We start from the raw sequence: 13,972 nt of genomic DNA, 5'->3' as shown, positions 1-13,972 counted from the left end.
GGAATCCGTGTTGGGACCACTGTTGTTTGTGATATACATAAATGATCTGGAGGAAGGTATAGCTGGTCTGATTAACAAGTTTGCAGATGACACTAAGATTGGTGGAGTAGCAGGTAGTGAAGGGGACTGTCGGAGAATGCAGCAGAATATAGATAGATTGGAGAGTTGGGCGGAGAAATGGCAGATGGAGTTCAATCCAGGCAAATGCAAGGTGATGCATTTTGGAAGATCCAATTCAAGAGCGAACTATACGGTAAATGGAAAAGCCCTGGGGAAAATTGATGCACAGACAGATCTGGGTGTTCAGGTCCATTATACCCTGAAGGTCAATAGAGTGGTCAAGAAGGCATCCTGCATGCTTTCATTCATCGGACGGGGTATTGAGTACAAGAGTTAGCAGGTCATGTTACAGTTGTATAGGACTTTGGTTCAACCACATTTGGAATACTGCGTACAGTTCTGGTCGCCACATTACCAAAAGGATGTGGATGCTTTGGAGAGGGTGCACAGGCGGTTCACCAGGATGTTGCCTGGTATGGAGGGCGCTAGCTATGAAGAGAGGTTGAGTAGATTAGGATTATTTACATTAGAAAGATGGAGGTTGAGGGGGGACCTGATTGAGGTCTACAAAATCATGAGAGATATAGACAGGGTGGATAGCAAGAAGCTTTTTCCCCCCAGAGTGGGGGACTCAATTACAAAGGGTCGTGATTTCAAGGTGAGAGGGGAAAAGTTTAAGGGAGATATGCGTGGAAAGTTCTTTATGCAGAGGGTGGTGGATGCCTGGAACGCGTTGCCAGCGGAGGTGGTAGAGGCGGGCATGATAGCGTCATTTAAGATGTATGTAGACAGATACATGAATGGGCAGGGAGCAGAGGGATACAGATCCTTGGAAAATAGGCGACAGGTTTAGATAGAGGATCTGGATTGGCGCCAAAGGGCCTGTTCCTGTGCTGTACTTTTCTTTGTTCTTTGCTTCATCAATGATCTTCCTGCTATCATAACGTCAGAAGTGGGGATGTTTGTCTGGATGCCTACAGCTCCAACAACTCTCAATAAATTTGACACCATCCAGAGCAAAGCTGTGGCTTGACTGATAATCCCTCCACCACCGATGCTCAGTAGCAGTTGTGTGTACTACCTACAAGATGCACTGCAGTAATTCACCAAAGACCGTCACCCAGCAGCTTCCAAAACCACAACCACTACCATCTACAAGGTCAAGGGTAGCAGATACATGGGAACACTAACTCCAGCAACTTTCCCTCCAAGCAGCTCATTATCCTGACTTGGAAATATATCGCCGTTCCTTCAGCATCATTGGGCCAAAGCCCTGGAACTTCCCCCTCCAAAGCGTGTTACAGGTTTCCCAATGCCAAATGGACTGCATCAGTTTAAGAAGGCAGCTCACCATCTCCTTCTCAAGGGCAGCTGGGAACAGGCAGTAACTGCTGGCCCAACCAATAACACTCTCATCCCATGAATGAATAAAAAGCAACACTGCCTCAGAGCCTTCAGAACAGGAGAGCCACTAGAATTGGTGGAATTATGACATGACATCAGGTCAAACCTACAGCAGAAGGGAAATGCTTAAGTTTTAAGGAAAACTGCACCGACCTGCAAAGTCCTGAGCCAAGGTTCTTGAGTAATTCAGTACCATCCCTAGGATCTCCTCAGGGGAATAATACAATTCACTGGAAAGACAGAGAGAGAGAGAGAGACAATTGTTTATTCAATATTCAGTAAGGACTGGATGGTGCGTAGTTCAAAGCATAGACAGAAAAAATGAAGGATTTTCTCAGCAGCTTTTGAACAAGTGCAACTTGATGTGCCTCAATTCAGCTTTCCCTTATATAATCTTGCATCGCTACAGAGAATTGATCAGATTTGGCAGGTGCAAGTGAGCTTAACAGCAGCATCAACAGAAACAGCAGTGACAGCTGTCAAATTGCGTTCTCAAAGGTAAAGTTACTGGCTGCAGACCTGAATCCTAAAAGGACAAAAAGAATCCATTGAAGATTGAGATACAAACAAAACAATCAGTAGGTTCATTTATCTCGTGAAGTGTCTCTTGCAGCAAGGTCATTATAGCGACAGCCAGATCACTTATCTGGCTCGTTTAAATACTCACTCTGAAAATTTGAAGACCACCGTGCCCCGCTGATCAGCTGCCACTAGCTGATGTTCAGGGAATCGCTTCCTGTACAACTCCACCTGTGGGTTTTCCATTCGCTTCCCAAGTAGATCCTGCAGGTAACGGGCCACCACTTTGGGGTTCTTTGCCGCCTGTGAAATGTATCAAAAGGAAGCTTAGCGAATTCAACATACTCATACCAAAACAACTGCACCAATCAGCACGCAGGCTGCTGTGTTTGGATATATCTTTCAAAGTTGAGCATCTGCATCTCAGTAACCACGAAGTGCTTTGGGATATCCAAAGGACGTGAAAGGTATTAGATAAATGCAGCTTTTAAAACAAAAACACAGCTGCAACATTAAGACATATATACACTAATTGAACTCATTATTAAGGGGAGGACTAGACAGTGACCAACAGATATGGAACTGCGCCCCCATCACATCCTGCACCATGGCAGCAGAAAGGAAAAACAAAACTGCTCATTATTCCATAAATGCAAATATAGGTGGATCTCTTACTCAGGCACCTCAGTCCAACCTATCTGAGAAACTAAAGTCTCACCATGGCTACTGCACTGTCCCCAAAGAGTCGTTCATTTTCTTTTAAAGCAACAGCAACTGGAGTTTTCCTCCTCGATTCTCTGCAACAACCAAAACACACCCAAGCTCAGTATAAACAGAATCAGAATTGGAGGATTACATTGGTAAAGTAGTTAAGGAGCACGTACTTGTTTAATACAATCTCCATGGGCACTCCCGGCTTCACAATGGCAATCTTCATCCATTCACTGCCCAAATCCACAGACATCACTGCTACCGAATCTGTACAAGAGAAGCACATGTAAATAGAAGCTGTCTGACTGGTAATGGCAGAGAGAAGGGTAGAGGAGGAGGGTTGTGTGTGTTGTTGGGGCTCAGCTTGGTCTATTGAGCATTCTAGTCACGCAAAATAAATCATGTCCCATAAAGTGGCCACCACCCTGAAAATCACGCCACTGAATAAGATTAAAGATTCCAAGCACAATGTAGGGGACTGTGTGTTTGGAATTGCTGAGTCATCAACCAAGACAACAGTGTGGTGGCAATGACTGGACTAGCCATCCAGAATCACTGGCTAATGCTCTGGGGATATGGTTCATTCTTCACTGTGGTAGCTGGTGGAAAGAAAATTCAAGTAATGTATAATTCTAAAAATGTGAAATTGAAAGCAAATCTCAGTAACAGCAACCACGAAATCATTTTCAATTGTTATAAAAACTCATCTGGTTCACCCTTGTTCTTCAGTGAAGGAAATGTGCTATCCTTACCTGATCTGGCCTACATGTGATTCCAGACCCACAGCAATGTGGCTGACTCTTAATTCTTCTGAAATGGCCTAGCAAGCCAGTCAGTCATGGGGAAGTAGGGATGGACAACAAATGCTGGCCATTCTAGGGGCCCACATCCCTGGGAAGAATACATTTAAAACAAAACTGGCAGGTGAAGAACCTTGGTGACAGAGAGGACTTTGCATGAAAAAAAACTGTCTTCCCGCTCATTACTCAGGAGCCCTGCAGGCAAGGGTGGTCTACTAACACTCATTAACCAGACACACTCGTAATTACTAGATTTCTGGGCCAGCATTTGTGGAGTCATTTTCCTCAAGGGCCACTGTCTGGCACATGCCTTAGGGGAAAGCAACACTTCAAACCATCACATTTTTGGTCCAATTGACAGCCAGCAGCATCGAGTATGAAATAATTCTCCAGTGCAGAGTCAGCTCTAAATGCTGGCTCACAAATCACCCAATCAGAATCTACACAGGAAGAAGATTAAACTCTCAGGCTCAGCATTCTGCTCATTCTAACATCTTCCAACTGAAACTGTTCACTGCTCAAAGCACTATTTCTCTTGCAGCTACTCTCAATGCTTTCAGGTAAATCACTGCCTGTACCACTAAGCAAAGTATTTATTTTATTGATAACCCAATGTGCAGTAAGACTTCTTACAAATAACCCTTATTTTGTACATAAAGAATAAACACTGGTGAAATATTACATTTGTGTGGGGAGTCTGCAGCTAAAATTATCAGGACTTTAAATGAATTTGATTAGACCACATTTGGTATTTATACAATTCTGGTTGCTAGATTATATAAAAAGGATAGGGGCAGTCTGCAAACAACATTTACACGAACTATACTAGAATCTGGAGGCTATACTCATCACGAATAAATGAACAGGCTGGGTCTCTTTTCTCATGAAAGAGATGAGATGGCAGAGAGGCGACCTGATGGAACTCTTTAAAGTGATCATAGGCATTGATAGTGTCTTGGTATGTGGTGAAGAGACCATAGTTACTGATACATCCAATATGGAAATCAGAAGAAACATCTTTATCGAGTGATGAGAAAGCGGAACTCAGTACGACAGGGAACAGTAGATCAAATAAGCACATAAGGGACAAGGATATAGTGTTAGAGTAGCATTACTATCTGCATGAACTGGTTGGGTTAAATGGACAATATTGATGCCATCTATTCTATGTAACAAAAAAATCTTACTTCACCCCCCGTGTGTTTCAATGGTTTACAAAGATCAAATTACAATATACAAATCGGAGAGAAGACATCAACAGCACTTCATAGTAAAGCACGTGTCTGCGATCAGGCTCCTAATCTCATAGCCCTCAGCTGACTGCTTTGACCAAGAGTTCAAATTATTCACACAGAAAATTGCAGATCAAATCTTGTAGCAGCATCTTAGTTAAATCTAAGTTAAACATACCAGTGTGCATGACCAAGTGCGTCAGGCTAAAGCATATCATCCAAATTGACAGTCCCATCTTGCTGTCCATTGTAAAGGTTTACCTATTGGGTTAAAAAAAAGGCGAGTCAGATTCTCACACGATCTTCAATTTCCTAACAGTTCAACGGTATAATCCTCAGTACAGTAGCTTCTACAGCCATACCGCATTATATTTGAGAGAAACAATGCTTATACAATATATTTACGCAATGTGCTTTGGCATAAGTACCAACACTGCCATGGGAATCACAGGACAAGGCAAGTCTAACTATACATACATTTACGTACACTGCACAAATTGATGTGTACTGGCAAACCAAACACTTTTGAAATCAGCCAGCAGCAAAACCGGAGACCAGTGTCCCCAGTCATGAACACACAAGCATCAAATCTGCTTCTGTGCCACCTTCAATGACACAACTTGCAGTTGCCAGCTGCCGAGTTATCTATTTGCAATCTCTTGTGCACACAGTCCCATCCTTCCTTGAAACTGTTTACCTTTCCCTCACCTCTCCTAGGAGACAGAAAATTATATGGTGAATCTCGTTGGAATTACTTCGTTATATGCAGGAGACAGGTGACTTCAGCAGCAGGAACTTAGGAACCTATTTTAACAATTCGACATTGATCCACCTGAAGCAAAATGGTTCAAAACACTTAGTTTTTCACTGTGACACCTCCAAGTACAACATGGCTGACTGTGGTGGTATGAAACCAAAATGATTTGTTCTGAAATAAAATGGTGATCCAATCAGCTAGCTGTAGACTCAGCCAAACATTATCTATCACTCATCTTAAGAGGCAACATGTCAATTCAACTTAAAATTCATTCATCCTGTAACCTGCATCATTTGAACAGTGGTACCATTAAATCTATTAAGATTGATTCACAGAATACAAAAGCTTCTGACGTTTGCCAGCAAAATAAACATTTAAAATCATCCAGTAGCAGAACTGAGAACCAGTTTCTGGAGTTCAAGAGCCAACTTCATTCCAAACATCACCTTCTCAAAGTATTGGCCTCTTTTGTCACAAACTACCTCCTATTGCCACTTATAATGGTGTAAAGATCTCAGGCCCGCAGGTCAAGTTGTAATAAAGCTATGAACATTCTTCCTATATCCAGTAATAACACCATTGCTATCTTTCTATAAAGAGCAACAACTTGCAAAGCAGATGCAGATTGATGATGAAATAGTCAGAAACAGCTTGCCACTATTTATGACATTATAAAGGGAAATCAAACAAGCTCCTGGATAAGGTTAGTACCCAACTGATGATATCAGCTGTGATTCAGTAGTTGGAATCAGAAAGTTCAGAGTTCAAGTCCACTTTAGAAACTCGATCATGAAATTTAGGTCAGTACCTCAACCGATTACCGGGGCAGTGCCGCACAGTTGGAAGGTCAACGCTGAGGCAGTGCCGCGCTGTTGGAAGGGCTGTCTTTCAGGTGGATGTAAAAGATTGACCAGTATCATTCACCTATAAATATGGACAGGCTTATGCCTCAGCATTTTACCATCTACATCAATGACTAAGATAACTGAGTGCAGTACATCCAAATTCACTGACATGAAAGACTGAGTGAGAAGGTAAGCTGCAAGGAGGATACAAAGAGACTGAAAAGTTAAATAGATAAATTTAGGGCAGACACGTTACCCACTGCACAAAGAGTAACAAATCCTCAAACAGGGTTTTGACCACAGTCTGTAGTTTTGGGCTTATTATCCAAAGATGGTTGCCTGCACTTTAGGAGTGCAGTGAAGATTCACTACATTGATTCATGGGATGAGGTGCTGGCTTATGAAAACGAAGCTAGAAGATTTACCTTTTACTCCCAAGAGTTTGGAAGATGATCTGACTGAAACACAAAATTCTGGGAGGACTCGACAGCATGGAGAGGCTATTTCACTAGCTGCAGAGGGTGGAATTAGGGTGACAGACTCAGGATGAGGGGTTCAGCATCCAGATGTGGAGGATTACCAATCTTTGGGATCTCTATCCTGGAGCTCGGGATGCTCAATCATTATGTTTTAATCAGAAATCAGTGGGAATCTCCGGGAACCTAGGGAGTTGGGGATGGAGATCACACTGAATGGAGGGACAGGCTCAGGGAGCTCGACCTACTCCTGATGCGGCATTTCCAAACTCCAGAGCCCCCACCAGGGAGCTCCTCCTAGCCGGACACCCATCACAGAACAACCCCCAGCCAATCTCCTGGAGACAAGGCCCCTCCCTGCCTGCCTACACTCTCCGCCTCTCGGTCTCTCTCTTACCCGCAGCCCGGCGTCTCCCTCTCCCCTGGCCTGGGGTCTCCTGCCCAGTCTTCTTGTCTCTCTCGCCCGGTCCGGTCTCAGTCGGGCTCTCTCTCTCTCTCTCTCACCCGGCCCGGCCCAGTATCTCTTACCCGGTCTCTCTCCCCAGGCCCGGCCCGGTATGTGTGTGTGTCTCTCTCTCGCCGGCTCCGGGCTCAGGCCCCGCTAGAACGCGGCGACCTCCGATTGGTCCACGTCACCACCGATCCGCCCGTACACCTCTCATCAATTGGCCCACATCGACGTGGGCGGCCGCATGGTGGCTTTCTGCCCGCCTATTGGTCCACGTCTGGAACGCCAATGATAGCAGGCTGGCTGCAAGAGGTAACTTCCGGAGGTTTGACCCAACGTGTAGGAGGATTCCTCCGGCCCCGCCCCCGGTGTCATTAACCACAAAGAGGTGTAGAGCCTCAGTCATGCCTAGACAAAAGGGCCATCAGATATGTTCTGGCTGTTTGAAACAATTAAACTCACTCTTTAATGTAGCCCTTTAAATGTCCTCCAAATTCCTTTCTGAAAATGACGATTGAATGACCCTTACAGAACATTCTACATCACAACTACTTCTCCATATTTGCCCATGGGATATATGTACGACCAGCTGGTCCACCCTTTATTAAACATTCCTAGTTGTCTTTGAACTGGTGGTAGTGGTGATGAGGAGCTAGCTTCTTGAACCGCTGCAGTCCTTGGAGCAAAGGGACACCCTTATGCTGCAAGGAACACCCTAATGCTGCAAGGAACAATATATTTCTAAATCATATGGTGTAGGGAGTTGCATGACTGATCGAAAGCAAGTCACCCCTATGCCTTCTTAACAATCCTATTCACATTCTCTGCTAACTTCAGGGATCCACAAATAATTACCCCAAGATCCCTCTGTTCCTCTAAGATACCCAGTGTCATGCCATTCATTAAATACTCCCTCATTTTGTTTCTTCTTCCAAAGTGTATCACCTCACACTTAGCAGGGTTAAATACCATCTGCCATTAGTCTGCCCATCTGACCAACCCATCTATATCTCCTTATAACATACAACCATCATCTTCACTATTAACTATGCTACCAGTCTGCAAATTTGACTAACATTCCTCTCACATTTTCATCCATATCATTTATGTATATAACAAACGATAATGATCCCAGTACTGATTTTTGTGGTACACCACTGGACCTCTGCTTCTAGTCACTCAAACAGCCTTCTACGACTACACTTTGTGTCCTATTACTAAGCCAGTTTCTGATTCATCTCACCAAGTTTCCCTCGGTTATGCATGCTTTAACCTTCTCAAACTCCCATGTGGAACCTTGTTAAAAGCTTTACTAAAATGCATTTAAACTATATCGACTGAACTTCCCACATCCACACACGATCATCTTTTCAAAAAGTACTAACAAGTCGAGTTTGAGATATAAAGATCGACTGGCAAGTTTGGGATGTTTTTCACTGGAGCATAGGAGGTTGAAGGGTGACCTTATTGAGGTTGATAAAATCATGAGGGACGTAGATAAGGTGAATAGTAAAGATCTTTGAGAGTGTGGAGGAGTTCAAAACTAGGGGCCATATCTTCAAGGTGAAGAGAAAGATTTAAAAAGGACTTGAGGGGCAACTTTTTTTTTTTTAAAAGTATGGTTTGTGTGTGGCATGAACTGCCAGAGAAAGTAGTGAACGCAGGTACCGTTACAATGTTTGAAAGACATTTGGATACATTCACGAGTAGGAAAGGTTTGGAGGGATATGGGCCAAGCACAGGTAGGTAGGATGAGTTTAGTTTTGGAGTATGGTCTGTGTGGACTGGTTAGACCAAAGGGTCTGTTGCTATGCTGACAGACCAAACAAATTAGGCATGACCTCCCTCTGACAAAGCCATGTGGACCATCCCTAATTAACCCATGCCTTTCCAAATGGTTATTAATTCACTCCTTCAGAATTTTCTCCAATAGTTTCCCTACCACTGATGTGAGACTCAATGGTCCATAATTTTCTGGTTCATCTCTACCGCCTCTTTAAAAAAATGGAACCATATTAGCCAACCTCTGGCACTTCCCCAGTGGCCAGAGAGGAATTAAAACTTTGTGTTTCCTGCCCAACCTCCCACAGCAGCCTGGGATGTAATTCATCCAGACCAGGGGGATTTGTCTGTTTTTAAGCCTGATGCAGCTTCCAATACCTCCCTATTTCCTATGTCAAACTGTGCAAGTTCCTCACAGTCCATTTTCCTGAATTCTGTACCAAATGTTCTCCTTTTCCAGAGTGAAGACCGAAGAGAAGTGCTCATTCAACATCCTTCCAATATCCTGTGGCTTCACACACAGGTTGCCCCCTTGGTCCCTAATGGCCCTACCCTTTCCCTGGTTAACCTCTTCAATGCATTTTTAAAAATCTCAGGATTCTCCCTAGTCCTGTTTACAAAATCCTTTTTCATGCCCCCGTTTCGCTCTAAGTACTTTCTTGACTTACTTCCTGCCCTTCCTATACGGCCATAGTTGAATTGCTCCTTTCAGACTTGCTAAAAGCCATACTCTTCTTTATTCAGTCCTGAATTGTTCTAAGGTTCTCTGAACTTATTGCTCCTGCATTTCCCCCTAAAGGGTACTGTACTCTCCCCAGCTCCTTTCTGAATGACCCTGTTGCTCTGCTGTAGACTTAGCCACAAGAAGCTGATCCTAGTTTACTGTGTCCAGATCCTACTTTATTTTAATATGATCTGCCTTCCCAATCTAAAGCTGTCTTTTGCAGGCCCTCTTTTTCCTTGTCTAGAGCAAATTTGAACCATACCATGTTGTGGTTGCTATTGTCCAAATGCTCCCCCACTGCCACATCAAACACTTGTCTGTCTTTTTTCCCCAGAAGCAGATCCAGCAATCCATTGTCCCTTGTTGGTCCTTCTACGTATTGATACAAAAAAAGTCCCATGGATACATTTAAAGAATCCACCCCCTCTAAACCCTTAACACTGACTATCCCAAGTCATGTTGGGAAAGTTGAAATCCTTTAGTATAATTACCCAATTATTACTTACGCACCTCAACCCTTGACATATTTGCTCCTGTTTCCCGCTGGCTCTTTTAGGGGCCTATAATACACTCCTCGTAAAGTAGCTGCCTCCTTAACATTCCTAAGTTCTATCCACAAAGCCTCATTTGAGAATTCTTCCAAGTTATCATCTCTCTTTAATTAAACAGTCAATCACTGCGGTAATGAAGCAAGGTTGTGACTCTCATATCATCAATCAATCTAGTGTATTAGACCATGAAGGATTTGGAACAGGAGTAGGCTGTTCAGCCCCTTGAGTCTGCTCTGCCATTCAATAGGATTACAGCTGATCCAACACTCCTTGTGTCCACTTTCCTGCCCATTTGCTCACATTGAAAATAAGCAGCATTTGGTCTTAGAAGGAATAGCAAACTGACCTTCAAATAGAGATGGGACACAAAAGGACACAAGATTACTACAGAATGACTACAGGGTAACTAAAGCATTCCCATCTGTCACAGGTCATACATTTCCTTTCTTTGTCCAATTAACTGATGTTTCATATCTAAACTGCTGCTTCTCAAACTCAATACTGCAACAAATCATTGCCTTCTAAGTAATTGATCACCTACTCAAAAAAAAAAATCAACATCCAGCTGTTGAATCTCACTAAATGGTGGAACAGGCTCAAAGGGCTGAATGGCCTATTACTATTCTTGTGTTCAATCACATGCTGCTTTGAAATCAATGGCAGTCACTCTCACGTTTAGAGTTTAGCTCTTTTGTCCATGCTTGGACTAAGAGCTCAGGCAAAGCAAATTCTAGGTGAGCAAACAGGTTATTCCTTTGCAGGTACCACCTGGCAGCTCTGTTGATGACAGAGACTAGACTGATAAGACAGTAATTGCTTTTCCATACACAGGACATAACTGGGCAATTTTCCACAGTACATTAGCTGCCAGGATTGTAGATGAATTACAACAGCTTGGTTGGGGGCTCAAGTCTGGAACACAAGTCTTTGAACTATTGCTGGAATCCATGGCTTTTTCAGTATCCAGTATATTTAGCATTTTCTTGATAGTTCGTAGATTGAATCAAATTGACTGAAGACTGACGTGTGATGCTGGGGACGTCAGGAAGGCCAAGATGGATCATCCATTTGGCACTTCCTAGATGAAGACGGATGCAAATACTTTAGCCTTGTCTTTTGAACTGATGTGCTGGGTTTCCCTATTGCTGAGGTTGGGGATGTTTGCAGAGCCTCCACTATTTGTCTATTAATTATTTACCCACCACCATCTGTGACTGAACGTAACAGAATTTCAGAGCGGAGATCTGATCCATTGGTTTTAGAAATAGCTTAGATGTGTCTATTACATGCTGCATATACTGTGTGGTATACAAGTAGTGCTATCTTGCAGCTTCCGATAAAGTATACGCAGCTTGAATGCTTCACCTGTACCACAAAGGGTGAATTAATTCATATTTAGAATATAAATGGGAGAAAGGAATTTTCTTTAAAAACAATGCCTGTATGGTATGTGTAGTTAAAGAGACTGACTTGTTTAAAAAATGAAAATTAAACCTCTGGCTCATTTCTTTTAGAAGTTTTGGTTACTGGTGAAAAGCGTTTCATATAAAATACTGAAGAGGAGGATCATGCTGCATGGTGGTAGCATCCATACCTCTGAACTAGGAGGACAAGGTTAAAGTCCCATCTGCTCCAGAGGTGTGTAGTAACATCTCTGAACAAGTTGGTTAGAAAATAAAGGAACAAAGAAAAAGAACGTTGCAAGGGTGATCTAAAAAAACCTTTCACACATCATTCGATTGGGGTCTGGAACGCATTGCCTGTGGAGGAGGTAGGCTCAATTGAGGCATTCAAGAGGGCGATGGACAATTATTTACACAAAAATAACATGCAGACCTGGGAGACCAGGGGACTGGTACTAACAGGGATGCTGCAGGAATGCTCGGCTGAACAGTCTCTATCTGCACAGAAAGTCTACGAACATTAAACTATTTAAGAGAGACAGATAGCTGCTTTATACTAGTTTTTTTTTGTTATTCATTACAGATTTAGAATTGACAGTAGATATTTGAATGTAAAAGTTCTATCAAACTACCTTGGAAACAGTAAACTACTTTTTCATTCACTGAAAATCAGTACACTCCAGAGACAATAAATCCATCAATTTCCCAGTGATATGCAGCGATATAAACAGGAAATGATGGAAATCAGAATTTCCAGCATCTATATCTTCACACTTCCTTTAAAAATAATTATTTTCCCTCCTTGCCCTGAAGGTACAAGACCATCATTCTAGCAAATTGCTCTTTGACCACAGGACTCGCCAAAGCTAAGTATTTCATACCCTTACCCAGAGTACATACACCACCTCACGCAGAGTTACAGTTTGTATAACATGGAAAAAAATCTTCAGCCCATCGTATCCACACTGATCAACCACTTATCTGTTCTAATCCTATTTTCAAGCACTTGATATGCTATGATGTTTGAAGCACTCCTCTAAATATTTCCTAAATATTGGAAGGTTCCTGCCTTTTAGGCACCGAGTTCCAGATGTCACAACTTGATTTTTTTCTCCTCCCCAAGTTCTCAAAGGTTCCTGCTTCTCACCTTAAAATTGCACCAGTAGTTACTAGCCCCTCAATTATGTGCAAATTTCTCCCTATGCTCCTATAAATTTGTACATTTCAAATTAGATTCTTCCCCCAACCACAACTCTGCAACCCCCCAACCCCGACCGACCAACTTCAGTTTTCACCACTCTAACAAAAATAACCCCAGCCTAGCTAATCTTTCTTCATAGCTGAATTGTGGTGGTCCAGGAAACACCCTGGTGAATCTCCTCTGCACCCTCTCTAGTGCAATTACAATCAGGAACAGTACCTGCCAGAAAGGGATAGACATTCACCTCCCTATTGCTGGGACCCATTACAGTATCCCCAACAATCCTAAGTGTGAGCAACAGGTATCCAAGGGTTTCTGCAGTTTAAGTCGTCAGCTATTTGGTGCATGCTTTGGAGTACTTTTAACCAGAGTTATGAAAAATTAAACACACCAATATTGGCTAACAATCTGAGGAAATATTTATTCATTTTTATTGCTGTTTATATTCAGTCCAAGTTTAAGAGGTCACACGTCACACAAGGCCAAGAATAGGATCAGAAGAAATAATACAGGAAGTGGTTTAAAGAGAAACAGCAGCAGCTTCACCAGAACTCTTTCAAGACCTGGTTTCACCCCTCCCCAACCACCACCATCATCATAAACATCTTATATATATTTTTACATCTCTTTCCCTTCACTCACTGAGCATTTTTTCCTACATTTAGTTTCTACCTTCCCCTGGAACAGGCAGTGACTGAGAGCAATGCTGCCAAATAGTGACAGAAGCGGAAGGCTCCTAATTAGTGACAATGCTTTCACCATTTTTCAGAACTGAGAGAGCAAGAAATTGGCTGGAAGCACAGCAAGCAAAGTGAAGCATGTCAGGCCAGTGACCCCTGATGTGAGTTGGTCTCCATACTGGTCCAAGAGCTGCAGTGCCACACCATTTGTCCACCCGAAACCCACCTGTGGGGACACAACACAGTATTAGTCGTCAGACAGAACAGAAATAAACCAGAGTTAGTAGGAACTGCCTATGCTGGAGAATCTGAGATAACAAGGTGTAGAGCTGGATGAACACAGCAGGCCAAGCAGCATCAGAGGAGTAGGAAAGCTGAC

At 43.0% G+C, this 13,972-nt stretch overlaps 2 protein-coding genes across 7 annotated transcripts in view; both read right to left on the bottom strand.

Moving 5' to 3' along the window:
• The window catches only part of hyou1 (hypoxia up-regulated 1), a 37,157-nt gene extending 29,699 nt beyond the window's left edge, over nucleotides 1-7,458 (bottom strand). The window contains exons 1-6 of one of the 3 annotated variants that reach the window (XM_048615319.1): nucleotides 7,333-7,458; nucleotides 4,905-4,987; nucleotides 2,868-2,961; nucleotides 2,702-2,780; nucleotides 2,132-2,286; nucleotides 1,618-1,694 (exon numbers count right to left, since the gene is read on the bottom strand). In XM_048615319.1, coding sequence (XP_048471276.1) covers nucleotides 1,618-1,694; nucleotides 2,132-2,286; nucleotides 2,702-2,780; nucleotides 2,868-2,961; nucleotides 4,905-4,974 — 475 coding nt within the window. In that variant the 5' untranslated portion in view covers nucleotides 4,975-4,987; nucleotides 7,333-7,458. Of the gene's footprint in view, nucleotides 1-1,617; nucleotides 1,695-2,131; nucleotides 2,287-2,701; nucleotides 2,781-2,867; nucleotides 2,962-4,904; nucleotides 4,988-6,753; nucleotides 6,836-7,201 lie in introns of those variants that run through there. The other 2 variants (XM_048615318.1, XM_048615320.1) reach the window with 2 other exon arrangements.
• A 5,849-nt stretch (nucleotides 7,459-13,307) lies between these two features.
• treh (trehalase (brush-border membrane glycoprotein)) overlaps nucleotides 13,308-13,972 on the bottom strand; it is a 44,295-nt gene continuing 43,630 nt past the window's right edge. For all 4 annotated transcript variants that reach the window (XM_048615474.1, XM_048615477.1, XM_048615476.1 and 1 more), the window contains one exon: nucleotides 13,308-13,819. In XM_048615474.1, coding sequence (XP_048471431.1) covers nucleotides 13,679-13,819 — 141 coding nt within the window. In that variant the 3' untranslated portion in view covers nucleotides 13,308-13,678. The remainder of the gene's footprint in view (nucleotides 13,820-13,972) is intronic.

Source organism: Rhincodon typus, chromosome 32, assembly GCF_021869965.1.
Source record: "Rhincodon typus isolate 14 chromosome 32, sRhiTyp1.1, whole genome shotgun sequence".
Taxonomy (NCBI): domain Eukaryota; kingdom Metazoa; phylum Chordata; class Chondrichthyes; order Orectolobiformes; family Rhincodontidae; genus Rhincodon; species Rhincodon typus.
This window is presented reverse-complemented; position numbering and strand designations above follow the sequence as displayed.